We start from the raw sequence: 23,768 nt of genomic DNA on the forward strand, positions 1-23,768 counted from the left end.
GGGCCAGCACAGTCAAGGTTTCTATTAGTCTGAGGGGGGCGGCAAAGAATTGAAGAAAAGACATACAAAGACAATAAGCTGGGTCTAGATAGATCTGCAGTGCCTGGCTAAGACCACAGAGAAAGATCCAGAGGGGAAGCTGAGACTTTATTTTATAGCCAGAGGTAAACACGGTAGTGGTCACCATAGTTACAATGTTCTTGTGAGTTTCACTTGTTTTGGCAGCACTTGCTGCACCTCCCACAGCCCATTAGCTACCCAGATAGGATCTAGGGGGTGTCATAAGGTCAAGCTTAATTATGCTAAGAGGGATGTGTCCTCTAAGCTGGGACTTGTTTGTGGCTTTGCCAACATGTCAGTCGGAGGCTTAATCCTATAGCCATTCCCTACAGATTGTGAATTTAGAACACAAGAAAGAGTCACATTAGTAGGGAGCACACTTTCAAGGAGCCCTGGCCTGTATGGCTCAGTTGGTTGAGCATCATCCCATGCACAGAAAGGTTGCTGGTTCTATTCCCAGTCAGGGCACATTTCCAGGTTGTGGATTGGAACCGAAATTCGAATGTGTATGGAAGACAGCCAATCAATATTTCTCTCTCATATCATATGGATGTTTCTCTCTCTCTCTCTCTCTCTCTCTCTCTCTCTCTCCACCCCCTCCTTCTCTCTCTCTCAATCTCATTTTTTAAAAAGCATATAAAAAGAAAGTTTTAAAGCAAAAACAATGAAATAGTACAGAAAAAATCATAAAATACACCACATAATCTTTCATCCCAATGAATAAGAAGCCTTACACATGGCAGCACTTTCCACACTTTATTAAGTACACAAGTGCCATGAAAAACATTTTTGCATAGTAAAAAATTGTATGGCTATTATTGCTTTATCACATTTAAGGTCATCTCTAACTCTAACCATACTAGATCAATCTATCTATTAAAATGCATATTTCCTTGTAGACTCTTCTTGGAAACATGTTTCTGATAGTCAATTTTTTCCAGGGGCTATGGTAGGCATGTGGACACACAGCTGAATAATAGAATGAAAAGAAAACAAGGAAACCAGCTCTAAAGCATGCTAGCATCTTAAAATCTACATTATCAAGAGAGCAGTAAAGGTGGTGCTATAGAAAATAATGATGAACAAATAAGTGAAAACTGTCAACTCAGATTTTCCTTTACAATAAAAGTATGCAAATGACCTTAGTATCCAAGTATAATTTTGTCCATAAAGGTAGTGTAATTCCTGGCAATTCTTTCAGTAAAACAATAGAAAAATTACTTAGTATGAAATATGCCATAAAATAATAAATAATACTAAAGTAATTCATGTTAATCTATGAGATAATCAAGAATTTTCAATTACATCTAGTTCAAAGATTGGTTTTATTTGTATCAGAACTTCTGGCTCTGAGAATTTGCACCCTGAATTCTTCGGCAATTGTTCAGCCTAGTACAGCTGGTTCTTGAAGAGCTTACCTGCCAAGGAATCTTTGCAGGGCCCCTTTTATGTCCTTGTTCCTGAGACTGTAGATGAAGGGGTTCAGCATGGGTGTGACCACGGTGTACATCACCGAGGCTATTGCACTTGAGTGTGAGCTCTGGGAAGCAGCAGAGCTGAGGTAAACACCTAGGACTGTACCATAAAATAAGGAGACAACTGAGAGGTGAGATGCACAGGTAGAAAATGCTTTATACTTCCCCTGAGCTGAAGGGATCCCACATATGGAGAAAATGATCTTGGAGTAAGAGTAAAGGATCCCAGTAAGGGAACCACCACATAGCAGCCCAGCTGAAAAATACATTATAATGTTGTTAAGAAAGGTGTCAGAACAGGCAAGTTGGACCACCTGATTGATTTCACAGAAAAAGTGGAGTATTTCCAAGTCTGAGCAAAAGCGCAGACCCAACACCATTAAGGTTTCTAACAAGGAATTCAGGACACTTATGATCCAGGACACCAGAACCAGCAGTCCACAAAGCCGGGGGCTCATGATGACTATGTAGTGCAGTGGGTGGCAGATGGCCACATACCTGTCATAGGCCATTACAGTTAGAAGGACAATGTCCCAACCTCCGAAGAGTATGAAAAAATACATCTGGGTGATGCAGCCTTCATAGGTGATGGCTTTGCTCTGTGTCTGGATGTTCCACAGCATCTTTGGGACGGTGGTGGAGGTGAAACAGATGTCTACCAGGGACAGGTTGGAGAGGAAGAAGTACATGGGCGTGTGGAGGTGGGACTCTGAGCTGACAGCCAGGATGATGAGCAGGTTTCCCAACACAGTGACCAGGTACATGGAGAGGAAAAGCCCAAACATGAGGAGCTGTAGTTCCAGTGCCTGTGAAAGTCCCAGAAGGTGGAATCCTGAAATTTGTGTACCATTGCCTGGTTCCATGTGTCAGAGGTGTCTATCAGAAAATAGAAGAAATGAATAACTAAATGTCACATTTGCAAGCATGTGTACCTGAGAATCAATAACACATTTATGTTTTAGAATCAGGAAAATTATTTCCATTTTTGCTGTGATTTGGTCCTCATTATGGTAACTCCATTGTCATTTGTCATTAGAATTTCCTTTGACACCAACCTGTTCTTCAAACATAATGTATATTGCTGTTTTACTGCGGATATTTTTCATGCATTTGTGGAATACATATTGACTATAGACCATGTTCTGGGCACTGTTCAGAGTATGAGATGCTGAAAAACAGTCTCTCTAAACTAATGATGTAGAAAAAATATTATCAAATTAAAATAATAATAAAACATATCCAATAGTGCAGCTGCAAAAACAAAAAGACAATCACATTCAATGGAGAAAGTGGATACAGGGTGCTCTCTTTTATAGTGTTGAGCCAGGACAGGCCAACAGAGGACACTTAACAGATACCTCATGGAAGACTAAGTGGGAGACTGAGGGGGAAGTGTTTGCCAGGCAGAAGGTGCAGCCTGTGCAAAGGCCCTGAGGAAGGAGATTGTTTAGAAAATCAGGGCTCAAAATGAGCCCAAGTGTCAAGGGGAATGAGCATGGCAGAGCAGGATCAGAGGTGGAGTCAGAGGATATTAAGAAACAAGGTGGCCTATGTTTTGCTCTTGTAACTTTAAGTCATGGAGAGTTCCTTGTGCACACTATGTAAATCTCCCACTTTATTAATCTGGTTGCAAAAGCATCTTGTGAATAGAAAAGAATCTCATCCTTAGTATCTCCTCCTGATAACAGAATGACCTTGGAATACATCAGTTCAGGTACCCCTGCTCTGAAGACTGCTCTCAGTTTAGAAGGCATACACACACACACACACACACACACACACACACACACATACACACACACACAATGCAGAACACCATAGACTCTTCATCTGTGTTATTTCCATGTCCTTCTCCCTCCCACACTATGTAAGCTATGAGCAGATACTACTCCAGGTGTCCAGATCAAGTAGCCTTTCCAAATAGAATTTAGAAATAGTATTTAGATATTCTTCTAGTAAGGCTTCAATGGACAAATAAGCTTTGGGACTCATATTACTATGCACATTTTCTGACCAATAGTTGAAGAAATATAAACAATAGTTTAAATGAACATAGAGGGAGAAAGAGCAATAAAATGGATATTAGGACGAATAGAGATTTAATTAGCTGAGGTGGTCCCTAAGAGACAATGAGTAAGAAAAATCTTCTTTGGATTCTGGAACATTACCAACCCTAATTACACACCCTTTAAAGCCAAGCAAAACTAATAAAGGAGAAAATTTAATTTGACTAAACAAAGGCAGAACCCATGGACACAGAGAGTAGGGGGGTAAGGGCATTTGTTGGGGTGGGGGAGGGGGTATGACCAGGGAGAGGTCAATGGGGAAAACAGAAGACCTATGCAATACTTTAAACAATAAACAAATAAATAAAAAATACAATATATTTATAGATATAAGATTAACTATCCCAAGTGAAAACTGACCAAAAATATTAACCAATAGCTTCCAAAAGGAAATATATAAAAGCATCACAGGTTGGATATTTTTAATGCCAAGCAGTAGAAGACTGCTTTTTCCTATGCCTCTTCTATATTTATTTGACCAATAAGTTTTTATATGGTTGATGATAGATGAGAGAAGCCCATTCTCACTTTTCTTGTGCAGCATTTCTGCTTTTCTTGGACTTTGGATTTTGAACTCATCTTTTTACAAATCAATGGGCATAGTCTAATTCTGGTTGTGGTCTTCATCCAACATGCAAAGGCCTCCCAGGACATGATCAATAAGTCCTGCACATGCCATGACGATCCATCCTGCTACACTGAGTAACTTTGTTCATATGATTTAAGCCTGAGCACATTGTCATGCAAACATTTATTTCATTGTTCTCTGTCTTCACCATCACAGTGCCAGATCCAGACAAGCAGGGCTTCACCTGTTTTGTTCACCTTTGTATTTTCACAAATGTTTGTGAATATATGCGCACTTATATAGGTAAACCTTTAAGTAAAAGTGAAGTTATAAAATGAAAGGTATGTCAGAGAGAATGAATCATGGTTAAACAGAGTGAATTGCAAGCAACTGTATTAAAGAAAACTGAGTGGAGCATCAAAAACTAACCAAAAAAAGATGTAATAAATAGCAATAATTTAGGGTTACCAACATGAATTAGTAGTCAAATCGGCAGTAGCACAGACATAGAAGATAATCTATAATGTTTCTAGAATTGTGACAAACAGCACATGCTCCATGGTTATTTGTTGAGTGAATTAGAAATTAAGTCCAATTTATAAGTACATTGAACACATGTTAAGGATGCATTTCAGTATTTGGAAACATTGAATTGTTGAATAAAAACTGGAAAAATATCAACCTAGAAGAAAATGAAGTTGTTCTCCTACCTCAGTCACATCATAAAAAATCAGAGGGATTGCCTACTCACTGTTAAGTGTAACCAGTTCAGATGAAATGATAGAAAACTGTATATTAATACGTGTTGGTAGGCGAAACCACTGTAATTAAGTAAGTAGACTTAGAAGCAATGAGACAGACATACTTAACTAAATAAAAAGTAAAACATTTTTATGGCCATAATATTCCTCTAAGTCAATTGAGAAATAATAATTTATATTTATTTTAATTTTTTATTTTAAATTCCATAGAATTTATTAGGTGTCATTGGTTACTAAAATTACATGGTATTCATGTGTACATTTCTGTAATATATCATATGTGTTCATCATCCCTAGTCAAGTCTCCCCCCATCATTGTTTATCTCCCTGTATACCTCCTCTACATTCGCCACCATAATAATGTTTAGAAATCATTTAAAAGGCTGATAATGAAAGAATAATAGGCATATAAAATAATATTCAAATTAACAAGACCATCAAATATATGAGTCTTTGATCAAACACAGAAAAAGTTCAGAAAAAAATTAAAAAATTCACATCTCTCAGCCTGGGGAAAACATAAAAAGGTGTCACATTGACTGGGATTGGAACTTGTATATATATTCTTTAAGTCATGGTTTTTCAGTCTCTGCACTGTTGATATTCTGGGCCAGATCATTGTCTGTGGTGTGGTCTCTCCTGTGCATCCCTGGACTCTACCTACACTTTCCATGTGACAGACAAATGTCTCAGTACGTTGCTGACTGTCCCTTGGGGGAACAATACTGCCACTAGTGGAGAACCAGAATTTTAATGTAACAACCTCAGAATATTTTTGTATAATTGTTATAGTAGCAATGTATAAAGTACTGTTTATGGAAGGTTTTCAAGTGTGCATAACAGCCATTTCATAAAATATTTGGTGCACGTAGTAATAATGAATTGGCATCACATTAGTTGATTGGAGGCAAGATTATAACGTATTGTTGAGTAATAAGGAAGAGTGGGCACATAGAAAAGAGAGTGTACAACACATAAAGAGGATTTCTGATGGGCACAGGATGATACTTATGCATTTGTACAAGTGCATATGAGTGTATATGTATGCATAATGCCGAAGAGAAGTTTTTTTTTAAACTAAGAATTTGTGGAATACAGATTATCAATGGAATGAAATTAGGTTAAGTATAGTAGTTACAAAAGAACTGTATGAAACAAAATTAAGTGAGAATCAAATTAATCTATATAAAGACAGTTAATAATAATAACTTAATAACATCTACATGGCCACTAATTCCAAATTAAATTTCCAATAACTTTGAAATAAAAGAATCCTATAGAATGGTTTTTTAAAAAAATATATACTTGTATTGATTTCAGAGATGAAAGAAGAGGGAGAGATAGAAACATCAATGATGAGAGATAGTCATTGACTGGCTGCCCCCCTGCACACCCAACAATGGGGACCAAGCCTGTAACCCAGGCCCTAACCAGGAATCAAACCATGACCTCCTGGTTCAACCACTAAGCAATGCTGGCCGGGCTAGAATGGATTTAAATTTGGAGGAAAGCAATATCTAAGTTATAGTTTCTTCTTATTCAAAGAGATTGGATTCAAATATGTTAATAAAGGTAAAGTTAATCTTTAGTAAACATAAAAGAGAATGCCTTCCAGAGGATGGTAGAAGATGATGCCTGTTTTGTAAATAGAGCTAACAACAAAAGGCCAAAAAGAACAAAAAGGCGAAGATGGAGATGTGAAACAAGTTGGCAATGTGTGTAGGGTTGTTTATTAGCACTACATACACAGAAGAACATTCACTTTCCTTTTTGCTAAAAGAAAGGATCACAAGTGAAAACTATAAAATTAAGAGCTGAATTTTTTCATTAAGAAAAGTAAAATTGTGGGGTCAATTGAGGGAAAAGGAGACACATGTAAAACTTTAGACAATAAAAAAATAGAACAGGAAAAATTTATAAAGCAATGGAGAGAATACAATATGACTGATGACAGATTTGAGCCCACAATATTAATAAACACTCACAATTGCCCACATATACACACATGAAGATAGTCAATAACGAACAACAAAGTGGGTGAAAGAAACCTCAAATTTCTTATTTAGAATGCAATCCAAAACAAGAATAAAGACACTCTGACCCCACTACACTAACATCAGGACTTTACAGACGACTTACAAGAGAAAAAACAAATTAATAAATAACCCACAAATACATTCAGATCACAGGTGATGAAGTAATTCAAAAGTTAACCTATTTAGCATACCTCTTGATACTTATCAAATATATTCTTTTTCATGTGAATTGAATACCAGAGTTAAAGAAGCTCCTGGGAAATATATGTCTCATGAACTACTGTTTTAAGGTAATTTTTGCAAGAAATATATTGGACCTGGATCTTTCTCATCAATGGAAACATAGTTAAATAGGTTCCATGATAAAAATAAAGAACTGCCCTCACTTGACTGGACATCCCTCCATACCTACTGCTCTATTTTCCAACTCCCTTTAGTTGCAAAACTCACTGTACGCATTCTACTTTTACTTGAATTACTTTATGCCTCAGGTTATCACCTCTAATTGGTCTTCCATCAATTAATTATCAGCAATTAGTTCATTGTTCATTTCTCCTTTTGGCATCATAAATCAGTCAATTATTAGTTAATCAGGCTAACAAGCAACCATAGACTGGTGCCTGTCAAGAGACCTCAGGTACATGTGCTTTGCTTTGATTCTCTCTGACCCTTTCCTGTAGTACCTACTGCACCTCTGGACTCACCCGATTGGGAACTCTGAGGAGAATGTCTTCATGGGAAAGTCCAACCTCATGGATGGGTGATGATGCAGACTGAAGCTCTCTGTCCAGACAAGGCAGCAGGAAGGAGGCAAGCACAGGTCCCATAGGATTGCAAAAGCAACAACCAGGTTCCATCCAGCCCAAGGTCACTCACTCTGAGAGACTGGAGATGAGGAGATATTTACAGCTCCCAATGTCTGCTCATTAGGTGCATTTCTGCCTTGTTACTCCAACTTCTAAGCACCTGATTTCCCTGTTGGTCTGGACAGAAGGGAATGTTTTCCTGGAGATTCTTTGTTCCCAAAAGACCAGCTTAGAATTAAAGTGAGTCCAGTTTTTACTAGTTCTTCCTTATAACATTTGTTGGGTTTCAGAGGACTAACATCCCAGCACCTTAACCCAACCCTGATTTAGAATTTTTCCAAATTTAAGGCTGACTATGTAGTATGCATTAGAAAACTTGAATCTCCAAATATTGTCTTGTGGTAGGGATACAGGCCCTGATATTTACAGAAAATTGCTATTTATCTTTTCAACAAGGGGGAAACTAAGTTCATTTGTTATAAATTTTTAGTGTTACACACTGGGCTTCATAACACATTAGCCAAAAGAATTTGGCATTTCAACTTATATCACAAGTTAAAAGCTGGCATTTAGTCCCTCACTGTGGAATATTTGTTAGTTATGAGAAACATATTTAGATTATTTTACACTCTAAGCTAAGCTTAGAATAGGAAAGTAAGTAGACTCTTCCCTGTAGCCTTCCCTGAATCTTAGTCCTGCAAATATCTTGATATTAGCCCCCCAGGTACCCAGTTTCTGTGATGACCTCAGGAATTGTAAAAGCATGAATGTGTTTGTTTTAAATTTCTTAGATGGTGATTTTACATTAGCATTAAAAAGTGAGTACACATTTATCCAATGAAATTTTCTTCAGGAAACTGAGATCAAGTGTCTCAATTCATTCATTTACCCTTCCCTGGGTAAAGGCATTTTGAGTTGTAATCCCACCTTAAGTAAAAAAAAAAAAAAAATTGTAATGAGTTTGGAGATATTCAGCCACTTTAGAGGGTAAAGAATTTCTTATTGCATAAATGTAAATGTGCTCCCAATTTTGATGCCTTTGAGGCATTCACAAGTAATTTAAGTTCATGTGTACCATTTACTTAAATTCTTCATGTCTAAATTTCTACATCTTTTAAGTTTATGTTAATTTAAAAATTCATTATTTTCATTTCTATCCTCTTCAAACATCTCTTAAATTTTCTTTCAACATAAAATATGTGATTATAAATGAATCTGTGTTTGTGTACATATACTAGTAAATGGGTGGATTTGTTTGAAATAAAAATTTATATGAATAAGCACATATATATATATATATACACACACATTACCTTGGAAAATTTTATTTGGGCTCAAATAAATATGGCCATATACCTCATGTGTTGCTTGCAACATTCATCTGAAGTTGTATTTATTATCCCCATTGTGAATGTTATTTTTAAAGAATAAGAGACCATCTAAGAATAACAGTTGACTTATGGAACAAGGGACTAGCAAGAAATAGCAGAGGACTATAAAACAGCAGTTTCAAACAGCAGTTTTCCTAAAGGAGGGATCATTACTATGCTTCATCAGGAGCCACTAAAGTTTATTGTGTACTTTCCTCATATATACAAATGGAAACATGACCCCTAGCTGGTTTGGCTCAGTGGATAGAGCATCGGCCCAAGGACTGAAGGGTCCCGGGCTCAATTCCAGTCAAGAGCATGTACCTCGGTTACAGGCTCAATCTCCAGCCCTGGTCAGTGTGCAAACTAGAAGCAACCAATCGATGTGTCTTTCTCACATGGATGTTTCTCTGTCTCTCTCCCTCTCTTCCATTGTCTCTAAAATTCAAAGGAAAAATATCCTCATTTAAGGATTAACAAAAATAAAATAAAACATCAAATGGAAACATGAGGTATGACCTGCAATTTTTGTATGCCTTTAGTCATCAAATTATGAATTTTAATCATGCTACATTTACATTATGTAATTATACTTCAATAAAACCTAGAATTAAAAAAGCCAGGATATAGAGCTCAGGTAGCTGGAGGAATCACTTCTACCTGGGAAAAAAAGCTAAGTTTCATGGATATAGGAACAGTAGAAGTAAAATAAAGCAATTCACACTTGGTACACTTTCTTTTCTTTAAAATATAAGATAAAGGTAGATATAGAAACAGGGTAAACTGATGATATACTGCTTCAAGGGAGAAGATCACCATGGCCACTAACATCATGAATGAGACTTAGGAGCACATGAAGAGACTCACAACTGACTATAGACTCATAAAGAGACTGGCAGAATTCAGAAAAGCTCCCCACCATACAATCACACTTGTTAATAATGGCATTATGTTATATAATAAAAGCCTAGTATGCAAAATGCCTGACCTTTCAACCTTAGACCAGTCTCTATGATGCACACTGACCACCAACCAGTGGGTAAGCTTGCTGCTGGGGTTTGGCCAATGGAGACTGGGTGAGATGAACCCGACACACCCTGTAGCCTTCCCATGCTCTCTCCTCAGCCTCAATCATTCACTGGTGGGGTCTCTCGGCCTGGCCTGCACCCTCTCACAATCCAGGACCCTTTGGGGAATGTTGGAGAGTTGGTTTCAGCCCAATCCCTGCAGACCAGGCTGAGGGACCCCACCAGTGCCTGAATCCATGCATCAGACCTCTAGTCCTCTCTAATAAAAGAGTAATATGCAAATTAACAATCACTCTGCTACACCCACAAGCCACGCCCACCAGCCAACCAGGAGCGAGTATGCAAACAAACCCCACCAAGATGGCTGCGGCCACAGAGCAAACAGGAGGCTTGGGTTTCCCCAGCAATGGAGGAAGCCAAGCTTTCTGCACACCCTGGTCGGCCCAGGCCTCCACTCAAGGCTACAAAGTTTCTATTATAAAAGATAAATAAATCCATACAAAAAAGGTGGCAGCCACGGAGCTGGAGAGAGCAGGAGGCTTGAGATGTCCCTGGCAATGGAGGAAGCTAAGCTTCAGCACCCCTGGCCTGCCTTGGCCTCCGCTCAAGGCTACAAAGTTTCAATTATAGAAGATAAATAAATCCCAACAAAAATGGCTGCAGCCACGGAGAAAGCAGGAAGCTTGGCTCCACTCAAGGCTACAAAGTATCAATTATAGAAGATAAATAAATCCCAGATACCAGGGCCTCTGCTTGGGTCACCGGGGGGCATGGCTGGTCTGCAAACCACCACAGACCCCTCACCCAGGGTGCCCTATGCCCCAAGAGAACCACCACCCTGATCCGGGACACCCTTCAGGGCAAAGCAGCTGGCCCCCACCTGTGCACCAGGCCTCTATCCTATCTAATAAAAGAGTAATATACAAATTGACAGTCACTCCAACACACAAGATGGCTGCCCCCATGTGGACACAAGATGGCCACCACAAGATGGCCAGTAGGGGAGGGCAGTTGGGAGGGAACAGGCCTGCAAGGGAGGGCAGATGGGGGCAATCAAGCTGGCAGGGGAGGACAGTTAGGGGTGACCAGGCTGGCAGAGGAAGGAAGTTGGGGGCGACCGGGCCTGCAGGGTAGGGCAGTTAGGGACAAACAGGCTGTCAGGGGAGCAGTTAGGCATCAATCAGGCTGGCAAGGTTGTGGTTAGGGGGTGATCAGGTTGGCAGGCAGAAGCAGTTAGGTGCAATCAGGAAGGCATGCAGGTGAGCAGTTGGGAGCCAGCAGTCCTGGATTGTGAGAGGGATGTCCGACTGCCCGATTAAGCCCGATCCTACCGGGATCAGGCTTAAACAGGCAGTGGTACATCCCTCGAGGGGTCCCAGATTGGAGAGGGTGCAGGCTGGGCTGATAGTCACACACCCCCTGCATGAATTTCATGCACCGGGCCTCTAGTATTAAATAATTTGCTTGTAGGATTGCTCGCCATGCAGCAATATCTTACTGATACAATCATCAGGTAAATATAAGTGAGGACAGTAGTTATCTTCTGTTGATTATTGTCCGCACTAGTTCTTATTTTTTCTGAACTATAAACTGATTTTAATTAACTGATAAATATTGAAGTTTGTAGCCTAGAAACAAATAATACATCTCCTTTTTAAGTACCCATGGAACATTGACAAAAGTCAGTTAACTTCTTAGCCCCACATTTCAAAACATGAGAAGAAAAAATTAAAATATACTAGGTGTACTGGTTAATAATGCAGATTTTGTAATCATAGAAAACATGATAATATCAAGAGCAATATCAAAAGTGCTTTATTCAAAGTAATGTCCATCGCTAGCTACACAATTCCCCATCTTTCAGGTAATTTTTGGATACCGTCCCACTAGAACCTTTCTGTTTTGAGGCAAACCATTCACAGACCCAATTTTACACATCTTTGTATGTTTTGAAGTGCTGCTAAGAAAGTCTGTGTGCCATTGATCGGAACAACTGGTAATCTGAAGGAGTAAGGTCTGGTGAATATGGCTGGTGGGTTAATACTTCCCAGCCAAGATCTTTTAACGTGTCTTTAACTGGTTAGAATTGTGTGATGGTGCGTTCTCATGAAGCAAAAATATTTTGCTGTGCCTTCTAGCACATTCCAGTCTTTTTACAATCAAAGCGTGGTTCAAATTGATTATTTGTTGTTGGTAGTGATCAGCATTAATGGTTTCACCTGGTTTTAGAAGCTCATAATACACCACACCTTCCTGTTTCCACCAAACAGAGAGCATTGTCTTCTTTCTGAAGGGATTTGGCCTTGTAGTCTATGTTGATGGTTGACTTGAATCAACCCATGATTCATGATTTTGTGCATTTGGGATTCTCAAAATAAATCCACTATTCATTGTCAGTCACAATTCGATGCAAAAAGACTTTCTTTTGTGCTGTTCAAGCAACATTTTACTGATGACTTTTCAGTTTTCCATTTGTCTTTCTTTCAGTTGATGTGGCACCCATTTTCCGTCCTTTAAAATATTTCCCATTGCTGCAAACCAGATGTTTAATAGATGTGATGCTGGGTGGGGTTTTGCAAATTTCTCTGCCCAGCCAAGTTTGGCAAGTATCGCCTCCCTTTCTGCTGCTTGGAAACCTCCGGGATTTGCTCAGAGTAAAATGGCCTTCTTATTTACTTATTTTTTCCCCTCCCACTTTGCCTCAGGTGGCAAAGTTAATGGTTTGTTAGGCTTGGAATTAGCTGGCCTTTGATTTAATTTCCCTGAGTTGCAACCTTCACAATTTTTACACCTTTAAATTAAACTTAGAATTGTAATTTTTAATCCAGCATAGCCAAATAATAAATCAGGGAAGAGAAAATTAAAGTCCATAAAAGTTAGCCAAAATTGGATCACAGACAAATAGAAAGAAATCTCACTAGATAAGAGTTTCAGGCAGGCCAACACCCTGCCAGGGAGAGCAGGATAAATCCCCAAAAATAAGGATTCTTGGCAGCTGCTATCACATGTTCAGCCTCACCACAAATAACTGGGCTTCCCCAAAACAGGACATTCCCCATCTTTAAAAAAATTAAAAAAGGGAGAGAAACCAAGATGGCTGACATGTACACATAGGATCTGTTTGACATTGAAACGGGGACTCAGAACTGTTGGACATTGAAATTGGGACTCAAACATTTTTCGTTATTATATGTTTATTTCTAGTCTGCAGAGGCAAGATTTTTTTAAAGGAAAGAAATGGGGGCTATATTACAAAGCCACTGTTCTCAAAACTGCCTGGTATTGGCACAAGAACAGACATATAGATCAATGGAATAGAATAGAGAACCCAGAAATCGATCCAAATCACTATGCTCAATTAATATTTTACAAAGGAGGCATGAACATACAATGGAGTCAAGACAGTCTCTTCAATAAATGGTGTTGGGAAAATTGGACAGATACATGCAAAAAAATGAAACTAGACCACCAACTTACACCATACACAAAAATAAACTCAAAATGGATCAAGGACTTAAACATAAGACTGGAAACCATAAAAATACTAGAGGAATCTACAGGCAGAAAAATCTCTGACATATGCCAAAAGAACTTCTTCACTGATACTGCTCCTAGGGCAATGGAAGCTAAAGAGAAAATAAACAAATGGGATTACATCAAAATAAAAAGCTTTTGTACAGCAACGGAAACCATCAATAAAACAACAAGAAAGCCCACTGCATGGGAGAACATATTTGCCAATGATGTCAACGATAAGAGTTTAATCTCCAACTTTTACAGAGAACTCATGCAGCTTAACAAAAAGAAGATAAACAACCCAATAAAAAAATGGGCAACTGATCTAAATAGACACTTTTTGAAAGAAGACAGAAGGAAGGCCAAGAGACATATGAAAACCTGCTCTAAATCACTAATCATCAGAGAGATGCAAATCAAAACAACAATGCGGTACCATCTCACACCTGTCAGAATGGCAATTATCAACAAGTCAACAAATGACAAGTGCTGGCGAGGATGTGGAGAAAAAGGAACCCTCATGCACTGCTGGTGGGAATGCAGACTGGTGCAGCCACTGTGGAGAACAGTATGGAGTTTCCTTAAAAAACTAAAAATAGAACTCCCATTTGACCCAGTGATCCCACTTCTAGGAATATATCCTAAGAAACTGGAAACATTAATCAGAAAGGATATATGCACCCCTATGTTCATAGCAGCACAATTCACCATAGCTAAGATTTGGAAACAGCCTAAGTGCCCATCAGCAGATGAGTGGATTAAAAAACTGTGGTACATCTACACAATGGAATACTACGCTGCGGTAAAAAAGAAGGAGCTCTTACCATTTGCAACAATATGGATGGAGATGGAGAACATTATGCTTAGTGAAATAAGCCAGGCAGAGAAAGATAAATATCACATGATCTCACTCATTTGTGGAATATAATGAACAACATAAACTGATGGGGAGAAAAAAATAGATCCAGAAACAGAGAAACATCAATCAGAATGTCAAACCTCAGGGAAGAAATTGTGAGGTAACCAGAAACCCAAGAATGCACAAGAACACCTTTCCAGCCATGCTAGCAATCATCAGATATACGGTAATTTTATCTGGAACAAGAGGGTAAGTATTTTGGACTTATGCTCCTGACCCTTCATGGGTAAGACCCCTTATGTGGGCTGATCCCCTGACTAACGAAGTTACCAATAATACCAAACACCTTGGTCATCCAGGAGGTCCATGGGTGGGGCAAGAAAGTATAAATACACAGGGGTCTCCACCTAGCTTCCCTTTTGTATGACACAAAATCAAAACAATGACCCTTTGTGTGTAAAATTAAAGAGAGGTTTCTGGCTTGTGTGGACACCAAAGAATGGGTGTCACTACTATCACTACTTGCCCATGGTAGAGGTGCAGAAAATGTAACTAAGACCTTGTCTATACAAAAAGAAATAGACAGCCAGTTTGAAAGGGAATTGCCATGGAATAGAACAAAGAATATCCTTACATGATATTATTCTACACTGTCATTAAAATTTTTCCCAGATTTGGATCACCCCCATTACTTATAATAGTTCCTCGCACCTGTGGGGATAAAAAAAAAAATCATCTGTTTGGTGCTTGGAGACAAACATAACACATCTCTAGATATTTTAGAATTACAACAGCATATTATACAATTACCCCAAACAAATTTACAAACTAATTCTTTGACTGTCTGGCAGCAATTTAAAAAGGACATGAAAGGGTTTAATCCCTTCCACTGTGTAGAGGGCCCCCTGGGAAGGCACCTGAGCATTCTAAATTGTCCCCTCTTGCCCTTTTGGCCAAGAGGGACCTGCTTCTCACAATCGAATTGTCCACAGCTATTGCCTGAGCTTCTATTCATGCCAAGGTTGAAACCTCGTGATGGCTGGTACCATGGATCTGTCTCTCGCCCAGTGGGGTGAGCTGGGCCTCCTTGGAGAAGAAACCTGGGTTCCACAAGATATGTGATCAGTGCTGGGACCCTGCCAGCAGGCGAGGGGATCCCAAGGCAGGTGCTGGGCGTGGAGGCCATGGGGGCATAGCGACCAAGGAGACAGACAGAACTAAACCTCACATCACCCTGCTTGGCCCCGGAGGATGGCTGGTTAGCCAGAGACGGGTAAGATTCCTCAGGGAAGGAACAACCTAAGACAGGCACAGTTGCATAAGGGCCATCAGGAGAGAACTTGGGGGTCAACAGAGGTGGGGCACAGACCTTCACCCCCATAAGTTTGCAGGGGCCTGAACCCTCACCCCTGCTGAAGGAGATCTCCTGCACCCATGGCTGCTCAGCTTCATATGCCCAGCTCAAATCGGGACCCAGGTAACAAAGTCTTGGCCGACAGCAGATGCCCTCTCACTGCAACAAGACTTGATGGAGATGTCTTGCACCCATGATCCGGGGAACTGGGGTCTATGATATCTAAATCCAGCCTAGCACCAGGAATGCTCAGGGCCTACTCAAGAAGGCAAATAATCCTCTCCACTAATAATTACAGGGTAAAACAAGATGGTTGTTAGAGTATTCAATTTGACAGTAAAACAGTAGTCAAGTTTTCAGACTAATTTAAATTGGCCAATCAAAATAAGCAAATACTCTAGAAAAATCAATTGTACTGGACAAAAAAGCGGTTCCTAAAGTGTTAACTAAAATTTTTATTGGTAGTTCATCTAATGGTAAAATTGCGTAACATATAATGAACCTAAAGCAGTCACATTTTAGTGAAAAAAAGTAAAATTTAAAAGCAATCAAGATTACAGCATAGCCGAAACCGTTTTGGCTCAGTGGATAGAGCGTCGGTCTGCGGACTGAAAGGTCCCAGGTTCGATTCCGGTCAAGGGCATGTACATTGGTTGCGGGCACATCCCCGGTGGGGGGTGTGCAGGAGGCAGCTGGTCGATGTATCTCTCTCATCGATGTTTCTAGCTCTCTATCCCTCTCCCTTTCTCTCTGTGAAAAATCAATAAAATATATTTAAAAAATAAAATTAAAAAAAAAAAGATTACAGCATAAAATTTCCAAAAGCCTCCCAATATTTAAATCAAAAAAGGGGGGATAGTAGAAGAATATCATGTAAGGAAAATATCCTGTAAATAAATTACATCTAGAAAAATTTTACTTTAGAAAATTAACTTTCATTTGTAATGCAAACAGCAAGACATCCAGGTAAAACATATATAGTGTCAAAACAAGCCAAAGGAAAATAGTTTAGGCAAAAAAATGAAAAAGGATCGCAAGTTAAATTTATAGAAAATATTCCTTTATTAACTTTTGGTTGAGAATATGTTTGTATATTTTCAGAAAACAACTCTGAGACCATGTGGATTCCTGCAACAGAGAGGAATTGACAGGAGTGCTCCAGCCATGAAGTCAGAAGAGAAACAGTCCAGAGATGGAAGACGCTGACCATGCCTTGCCATACTAGCAGTCAGCAGATGTGCGTCACTGCAGATTGCCCAGGACCAAACCAGAGAGGGTCGGACCTGCATTACCACCATTTGTCCACCATCCAGAACTGAAATATCATTGCTGTTATGTACACATAAACAACTGTTGGACATAGAAATCGGGACTCAAAAGAACTGTTGGCCCAGAAAGAAACTCACTATAGACTGATTCATTTGCCTCTCAGCATAACCATTATTGCTTGTATCATTTTCGGTTCCTGTAAGTGTATTCCTAGTATCACATGAGCTCACTCATCTAGGGGAAAAGATGAACAACATAGACTGAAGAACAAGAACAGCATTGATCAGACTGTCAGACCTCAGAGGGAAGGTAGGGGAGGGTGGGGACAAGTGAGATAGATCAACCAAAGGACTTGTGTGCTTGCATATGAGCCTAACCAGTGATCACGGACAACAGGGGGATGGGGGCATGTGTGTGTGGGGGTTTGGGATGGGAATGGGGAGGGGGGGGTTAATGACAAATATGTGATACCTTAATCAATAAAGTAATTTAAAAAAAAAAGAAATGGGGGAAAAATAGGTACAGAGGCAAAGAATCATTGAACAGACTGTCAAACTACAGCAGGAAGGCAGGGGAGGTTGCAGGGGAGCTGTAAGAGATCAACCAAAGGACTTGTACGCATGCATATAAGCATAACCAATGGATACAAGACACTGGGGCGGGGGGCGGCAGGTGAGGGCATGTACTGGGGGGTAGGAGAGGCCGGGGGGAGGTCAATGGAGGAAAAAAAGGAGACATATGTACTACTATTTGTAATACTTCAAACAATAAAAAAAGAATCCTATGTAATAAATAGGGAATATGCTAATTGACTGCCACACCCTCATAGATGGTGGCACCCACAGCCAATAGGGAAGGAATATGTTAATTGACTGTCACGCCCTCAAAGATGGCTGCACCCACAGCCAAAACATGGCAACACCCAGTCCTCTCAGCCCCACCAGGTTGGCAGCTGCGCAGCAAGGCTGGGCCCGCCCCCAGGCGGACCCTGCCTCTCCATGGGCCTGCCTCTAGATCACCCAGTCCCCTTAGCCCCCAGCTGCCCAGGGTCGGCCCAAGGTGCAGGCAAGCCTCACACAGTGGCTGCTCAGCCACCCAAGGCTGCCTGAGGCTCAAGTAACCAGGGCTGGTCGAGGCTTGTGCTGCCGGCAGTGGCAGTAGCAGAGGTGTGATGGGGGTGTCACTTTCCCCTGATCACCGGTTGCCTCCCACCCCTGAGGGCTCCCAGACTGTGAGAAAGAGGCAGGCCGGGCTGAGGAACCCCCCTCCAGTGCATGAATTTTCATACACCAGGCCTATAGTATAATATATAAGGTTTCTAGAATGTTCTGGCACATAGGAGATGCCCGGTTATTGTTCTTTTAATGAATCTGGAATTAGGTCTCAATGTATATGAACATTTACCATATGGCAAGGTTGTACTTCTATACAGTTGAAAAAGATTGAATTGTTATATAAAAGCTGGCATAAATGCATATTGATTTGAAAGAATATGAAATTGTTCCTCCCATTCAGACATTTTACAATATCAGAGAATACGAACGCAGTGTCAGAATAACCAATACATTTTTGATGAACATCAACACTACATATAAACTTTACAGGTAGGAAAACCATCCTATATAATAAAGAGGGAATATGCAAATTCACTGTCACTCTGCCACAAAGATGGCGGTGCCCACAGCAGAGGCAGACGTTTCCATAACACAAGATGGCTGCACACACAGCGGAGGACAAGTTCCTGTAGGAGCCTTAATAAGCAATCAGCAGGGACCTGAAGCTGCACCCCTCCTGCCCCCCACCACTGTGAGGCTTAACAGGGGACCTCAGGCCACGCCCCTGCCTTGGCACGAGGCTTGGGGACCTTAGGCCATGCCCCTCACCCTGGTGATGGGCCAGGGGACCTTAGGCTGTGACCCCCCCCACCCAGCAAGGCTTGACAAGGGTGGGACTGGCCAGTTCTAGATCTAGCCCAATGCAAGGGGGCCAGCTGTGTCTGGATCTTGCGTGTTTTTTAGACACACGTGGGTGGGCACGACCTGACTCTGGGTGCCATGGTGTGCCCCAGACTGACAGGAGGAAGATATTCATATACATTTTACTAATTTTCTTTCATCTCTGACACTTCTATTATAGAGAAAGGGCAAATAGCAATATTAAAATATTTCCTCTAATTAATCCCCTTTTAGTGTGCACAAATTTCATGCACCTGGCAATTAGTCTTAAATAAAGCAGGAAACTCAGCAGTAAGAAAATAGATATATTCAAGTAAAAATAATAAATTGTATGGTGAAAAAAATCCTACAGAAGTCAATTGAGAAACAATGATCTATAGAAACTATTTGAAATGTTGTACAAAAATGGGAAATATTATGTGGGTATATAATAACAATAAGTAAATCTAAATGGTGGTCAAATAAATGAAGTTTGCTGAAACTGAGTAATAGTTTGCGAAAATAACAAAAAAAAATGTCTTTCACACCCATCAGCCTAGGAAAAAAACTGAAAGAACAGTCACATTGATTGGAGTTGGAACTTTAAACTGATACTATAAAGCAGTACCCAAATTTCACTTGTAGAAGGTGATACAATTTTGGAAAACAACCTGAAGTCAGCTATAAGTGTTACATATAATGAAATTATTTAACTCAAAGTTTCTCAGCCTCAACACTGTTGGCATTCTGGGAAAGGTTGTTCTCTGTGGTGAGAACTGTCCTGTGAATTGAAGGTTGTTTAGAGCATCCCTGCCTCCACCTATCCCTCTCCAGTGTGACAGTCACAGATCTCTCTGGAAATAGCTCAATGTCTCATAGGGGACAAAAATCAATGCTGATCCGAACCACATTTTGAAAATAATTTAAACATTTTATAATATTGATGTGATACCAATTTAATTATAAAGAGTGTGAAAGACCATTAAAAGTGTGAGTACCAGTCACATTGTGAACTCTTAGGTAGCCACTGAAATAAATACATCAATTAATCAAACAAACAACCATCTCTCTTTTTTTTAAAGAATGACTTTCATATATAGATTTCAGAGAGGAAGGGAGAGGGGAGAGTGATAGAAACATCAATAATGAGAGAGAATCATTGATTGGCTGCCTCCTGCATGGCCCCTACTGGGGACCAAGCCTAAAAATGGGCATTTGCCCTTGACCAGAATCAAACCTGGGACCCTTCAATCCACAGGCCATGCTCTATTCACTAAGCCAACCTGGCTAGGGCCAAACAACAGTCTCTTGAGCAGCAGTTGCTCTCTGGGTACTGTTGGGAGACCAGCCTGTAGGAGGTGTGGACTAGATGCTTAAAGATCAGGGTAGAAGTGACAGTACTTGTCCAAGTGGGAGATAATGGGGCTGGTCCAGAGTGAGGGACACGGAAGAGGGGAAAAGGGGGTGGATTCTGGATGGATTTTGAAAGTAGAGCCCTCAGAGTTGGCTGATGTGGGGGACAGAGACAGAGAGACATGGATGATTCTAGTATTTTGACCTGAGCATCTGAGCCATTAGGAAGGACACTGAGGCCCAGAGAGGGAGGAGTCCAAGGTGCACATGGGTTCACAGTGGCCTCATCCCCAGCCAAGATGTGGTCCTGATGTGAGAGCTCTGGCGATATGGGTATCATGAGGGGCAGAGGCTGCTCAAACCCAGGTACCTTGTCCTGAGGCCTTTTAAGTCCACATCCCAGTACACCCCCTCTGGCTCTGTTCTCTTCCTTGCAGTCTTGTTTCCAGAATTCTGCTTCCTGGAGATTCAGACCATGTGCTTTTGATTCCTTTGTCCTGAACTCATATGGCATGAGCATCCCAAAAGCCTTATGTGGAAAAATATAGAAGAAGGGGCGAGGGATGTGCCCCCATCCCCTGCACACCCCCCCCCCCCTGCCCCGGGCAGGTAGGGTGTGTCCAGAAGCCCAACAGCATATCCATGGCTTCCAGTAGAAGAGTGGCATCCTCCCAGTCCAGGCCAGACCAGCTGCATTCCAGAACAACCTTTCTTTGGGGCCCTCTATTGCCTGCCCACAATCATGCTCCAGATGTCTGACCACTGCCTTCCCCAGTCCTTCAACACATTTCCTCCTAGGAGCTCTGACTGGGGGATTTGGTTTATCCTACCCTGGCTATCCAACTCTGCCACTCCCAGGACCTCCTTCCCAGTGACCATCATAGTCCTGGCTCCTTGGGCAGTCACAAATAGCCCTGGCAGGGCCTGTGTGTGGCCAGAGTCACAAGGTAGGAGTCCAACCCTCTCTGGCACTTCTCCAATCCTCCTCTCCACCACTGGGCATCTCTGGTTAACCTCCTGCCTCTCCATGTCAAGGCTTCAGAGGGTCTTCTTAACTTGTTTGTCCCTAACTGAGCACTGACCTGCTCTAGTTACAGGGGAGACAGAGGGTCCACCACTTAGAAGTGTGTACCTATAGAGACCTTTCTGGGCCTTAATAAAGCACCCATCCATCTCCTGATGACCTATGAAAGAGGCTCTTGTGTTCTTGTTTTACAGATAGGGAGACTGCAGCACAGACAGATGAGGTTGCTCACCCCGGGCCACACTGCCAGACAGTGGCAGGGGTAGGAATTGACTTCTGACCACTCTGGTCTTCTCTCATGAGAGCCATAGATAAGGTTCCAGTTTTCATTCTGTCCAGAGGAGAGAGATAGGAAATAGCAAAATGAGCAAGAACCTAAAAATCAATGACAAGTGAAATGAACATCGCAAAAGAGGGTGGCTGGAGGAATGGGGGCTTGGGATGTGAGTGAATGATTCACTCAGACTCATAACCTAGAAAAGCTGTCATACTCCTGGTCACAATTTATTACAAGGAAAGAATACAGATTACAATCAGCAAAGGACAAGGCACATGGATAGAATCAGGGGATACCAGGCATGAGCTTACTGGTGTCTCCTCCCAGTGCCGTCCCTGCTCTCAATTCTCACAGCAACAATGTGGGACAACATGCACTGAGTATTCCCAACCAGGGACATTCACCTCACCCTTGGTGACCAGGATTTGTATTGGGAGTTGGTCACATGGACTTGGCTGACCACTCATGTGGCTGACCTCCGCCTCTTCAGAGGACAAGCTAATAGTGCACAGTGGTCCAAGGTCTCCATCATTAATCACATTGTGAGCATGACTATCTGGCATGGTCTAACGTCTGAAGTGTAGAGACACTCTTATCAGAAAGGACACAACAGGGCCTTAAGATGTCCTCCCAGGAGCAAGGCAAGAGCATCATGCAGACAGGCCTTCCTTTGGAAGGTGTAGGATTGAAGCGCCCCAAGCCCTCTAAGTTAACTCTTTACTGCAGAGTACTAAATAATGGACCATGAATTCATCTTTAAAGAGTTCATGTTAAAGCTAAGGCTGGAAGGAAGTGGGTGTTTCCCTGATCCAGACTTCGGATGAGACTGTAGCCCCAACCAACACCTGGACAGCAGCCTGTGAAAGACTCTGAAGGAGGAGTCATTCAGATGTCTGAGGTGAGAGAGTTCCAGGCAGAGGGAACAGCAGGTTCAAAGGTTCTGAGGTGGGACTGAGCTTCTAAGAAGAAAAGGAAGGCCAAGACAGGATGAAGGAAGAAGGTGATATCAGAAGGGCCATTCGGAATAAAGTTAGAATGCTTATAAACAGGATCATACCCATGTGGGGCCTGAACAACTGAGCTGCTACTGTAACCATACAATAAGAAGAGGGAAATCAGTGGACAGACCTCAGGACAACCCCCATGATATCTACCGCCTGGCATCCATGTGTAATGCCCTCTTCTTGCGTGCTGACAGGCCTCATGACTCACTTCTAACACCAGAGTAAGACAAATATGTTGAGATGTCGCTTTTAAGATTTGGTTACAGAAGATTGAGATTTCCATCTTGCTCCCATGGCTCTCTCTTTCTCCACCTCTCTCTTCTTTTCTCTCCACTCCCTTTTCCTCACTTCTCCTTCTTCTTCCCCCTCTCCGTCTCCCTCTGCCTCTTGTTCTGGTGAAACCAGCTGTTACATTGTGAGCTGCCCTGTGGAGAGACCCATGTGGTGAGGAGCTGAGAGCTGCCTACTGAACAGCCAGTGAGGAAATGAGTCCTTCCAAAAACACCTGAGTAGACTTGGGAATGACCCTTCCCTCATCAAACCCTCAGCTGAACTGTGGCCTATTAGAGACCCTGAAGCAAAGAACCCAGAGAAGCCATACCTCATTCCTGACCCACAAAATCTCTGAGATAAAAAGTATTTGCTGTTACTTTAAGCCCTTACATTTGGGGCAATTTGTTGCACGGCAATAAGTCACTAACACAAAAGATTTGGCCAGAGATTAGGAGGTGAAACTGGAGGTATAGTGTTTGCTAGTTTGAAATAAAACTGTAATAGACATCTGCCTTGGTCTGGCTTTGCCTGACTGCAGAGCTTGAGACAAGGATTGACTGCAGGCATTTTATTAGAAAGGGATCATAGAAAGCATGAGTAGAGAAGAATAATCATGAGATAGTGAGATGTAGATAGCAAATACTGAGCGTTTGAATGAGCACAATTCTATGGTGGGCACCCGGGGCTCAGTCCCTCCAGGGACCTCTGAGAGAGTGTGTAGGACTCATCATTGAG

The 23,768-nt window shown here is 41.3% G+C and overlaps 1 protein-coding gene across 1 annotated transcript in view; it reads right to left on the minus strand.

The window, feature by feature from the left end:
• Window positions 1-1,474: 1,474 nt before the first annotated feature.
• LOC307100541 (olfactory receptor 7C2-like) overlaps window positions 1,475-23,768 on the minus strand; it is a gene marked incomplete at both ends in the record, with an annotated part of 28,017 nt that continues 5,723 nt past the window's right edge. Inside the window, one exon of the mRNA XM_079773008.1 lies at window positions 1,475-2,402. Within this exon, the coding sequence (XP_079629134.1) occupies window positions 1,475-2,402 (928 nt within the window). The remainder of the gene's footprint in view (window positions 2,403-23,768) is intronic.

Source organism: Cnephaeus nilssonii (assembly GCF_951640355.1).
Source record: "Cnephaeus nilssonii genome assembly, chromosome: 5".
Lineage (NCBI taxonomy): Eukaryota > Metazoa > Chordata > Mammalia > Chiroptera > Vespertilionidae > Cnephaeus > Cnephaeus nilssonii.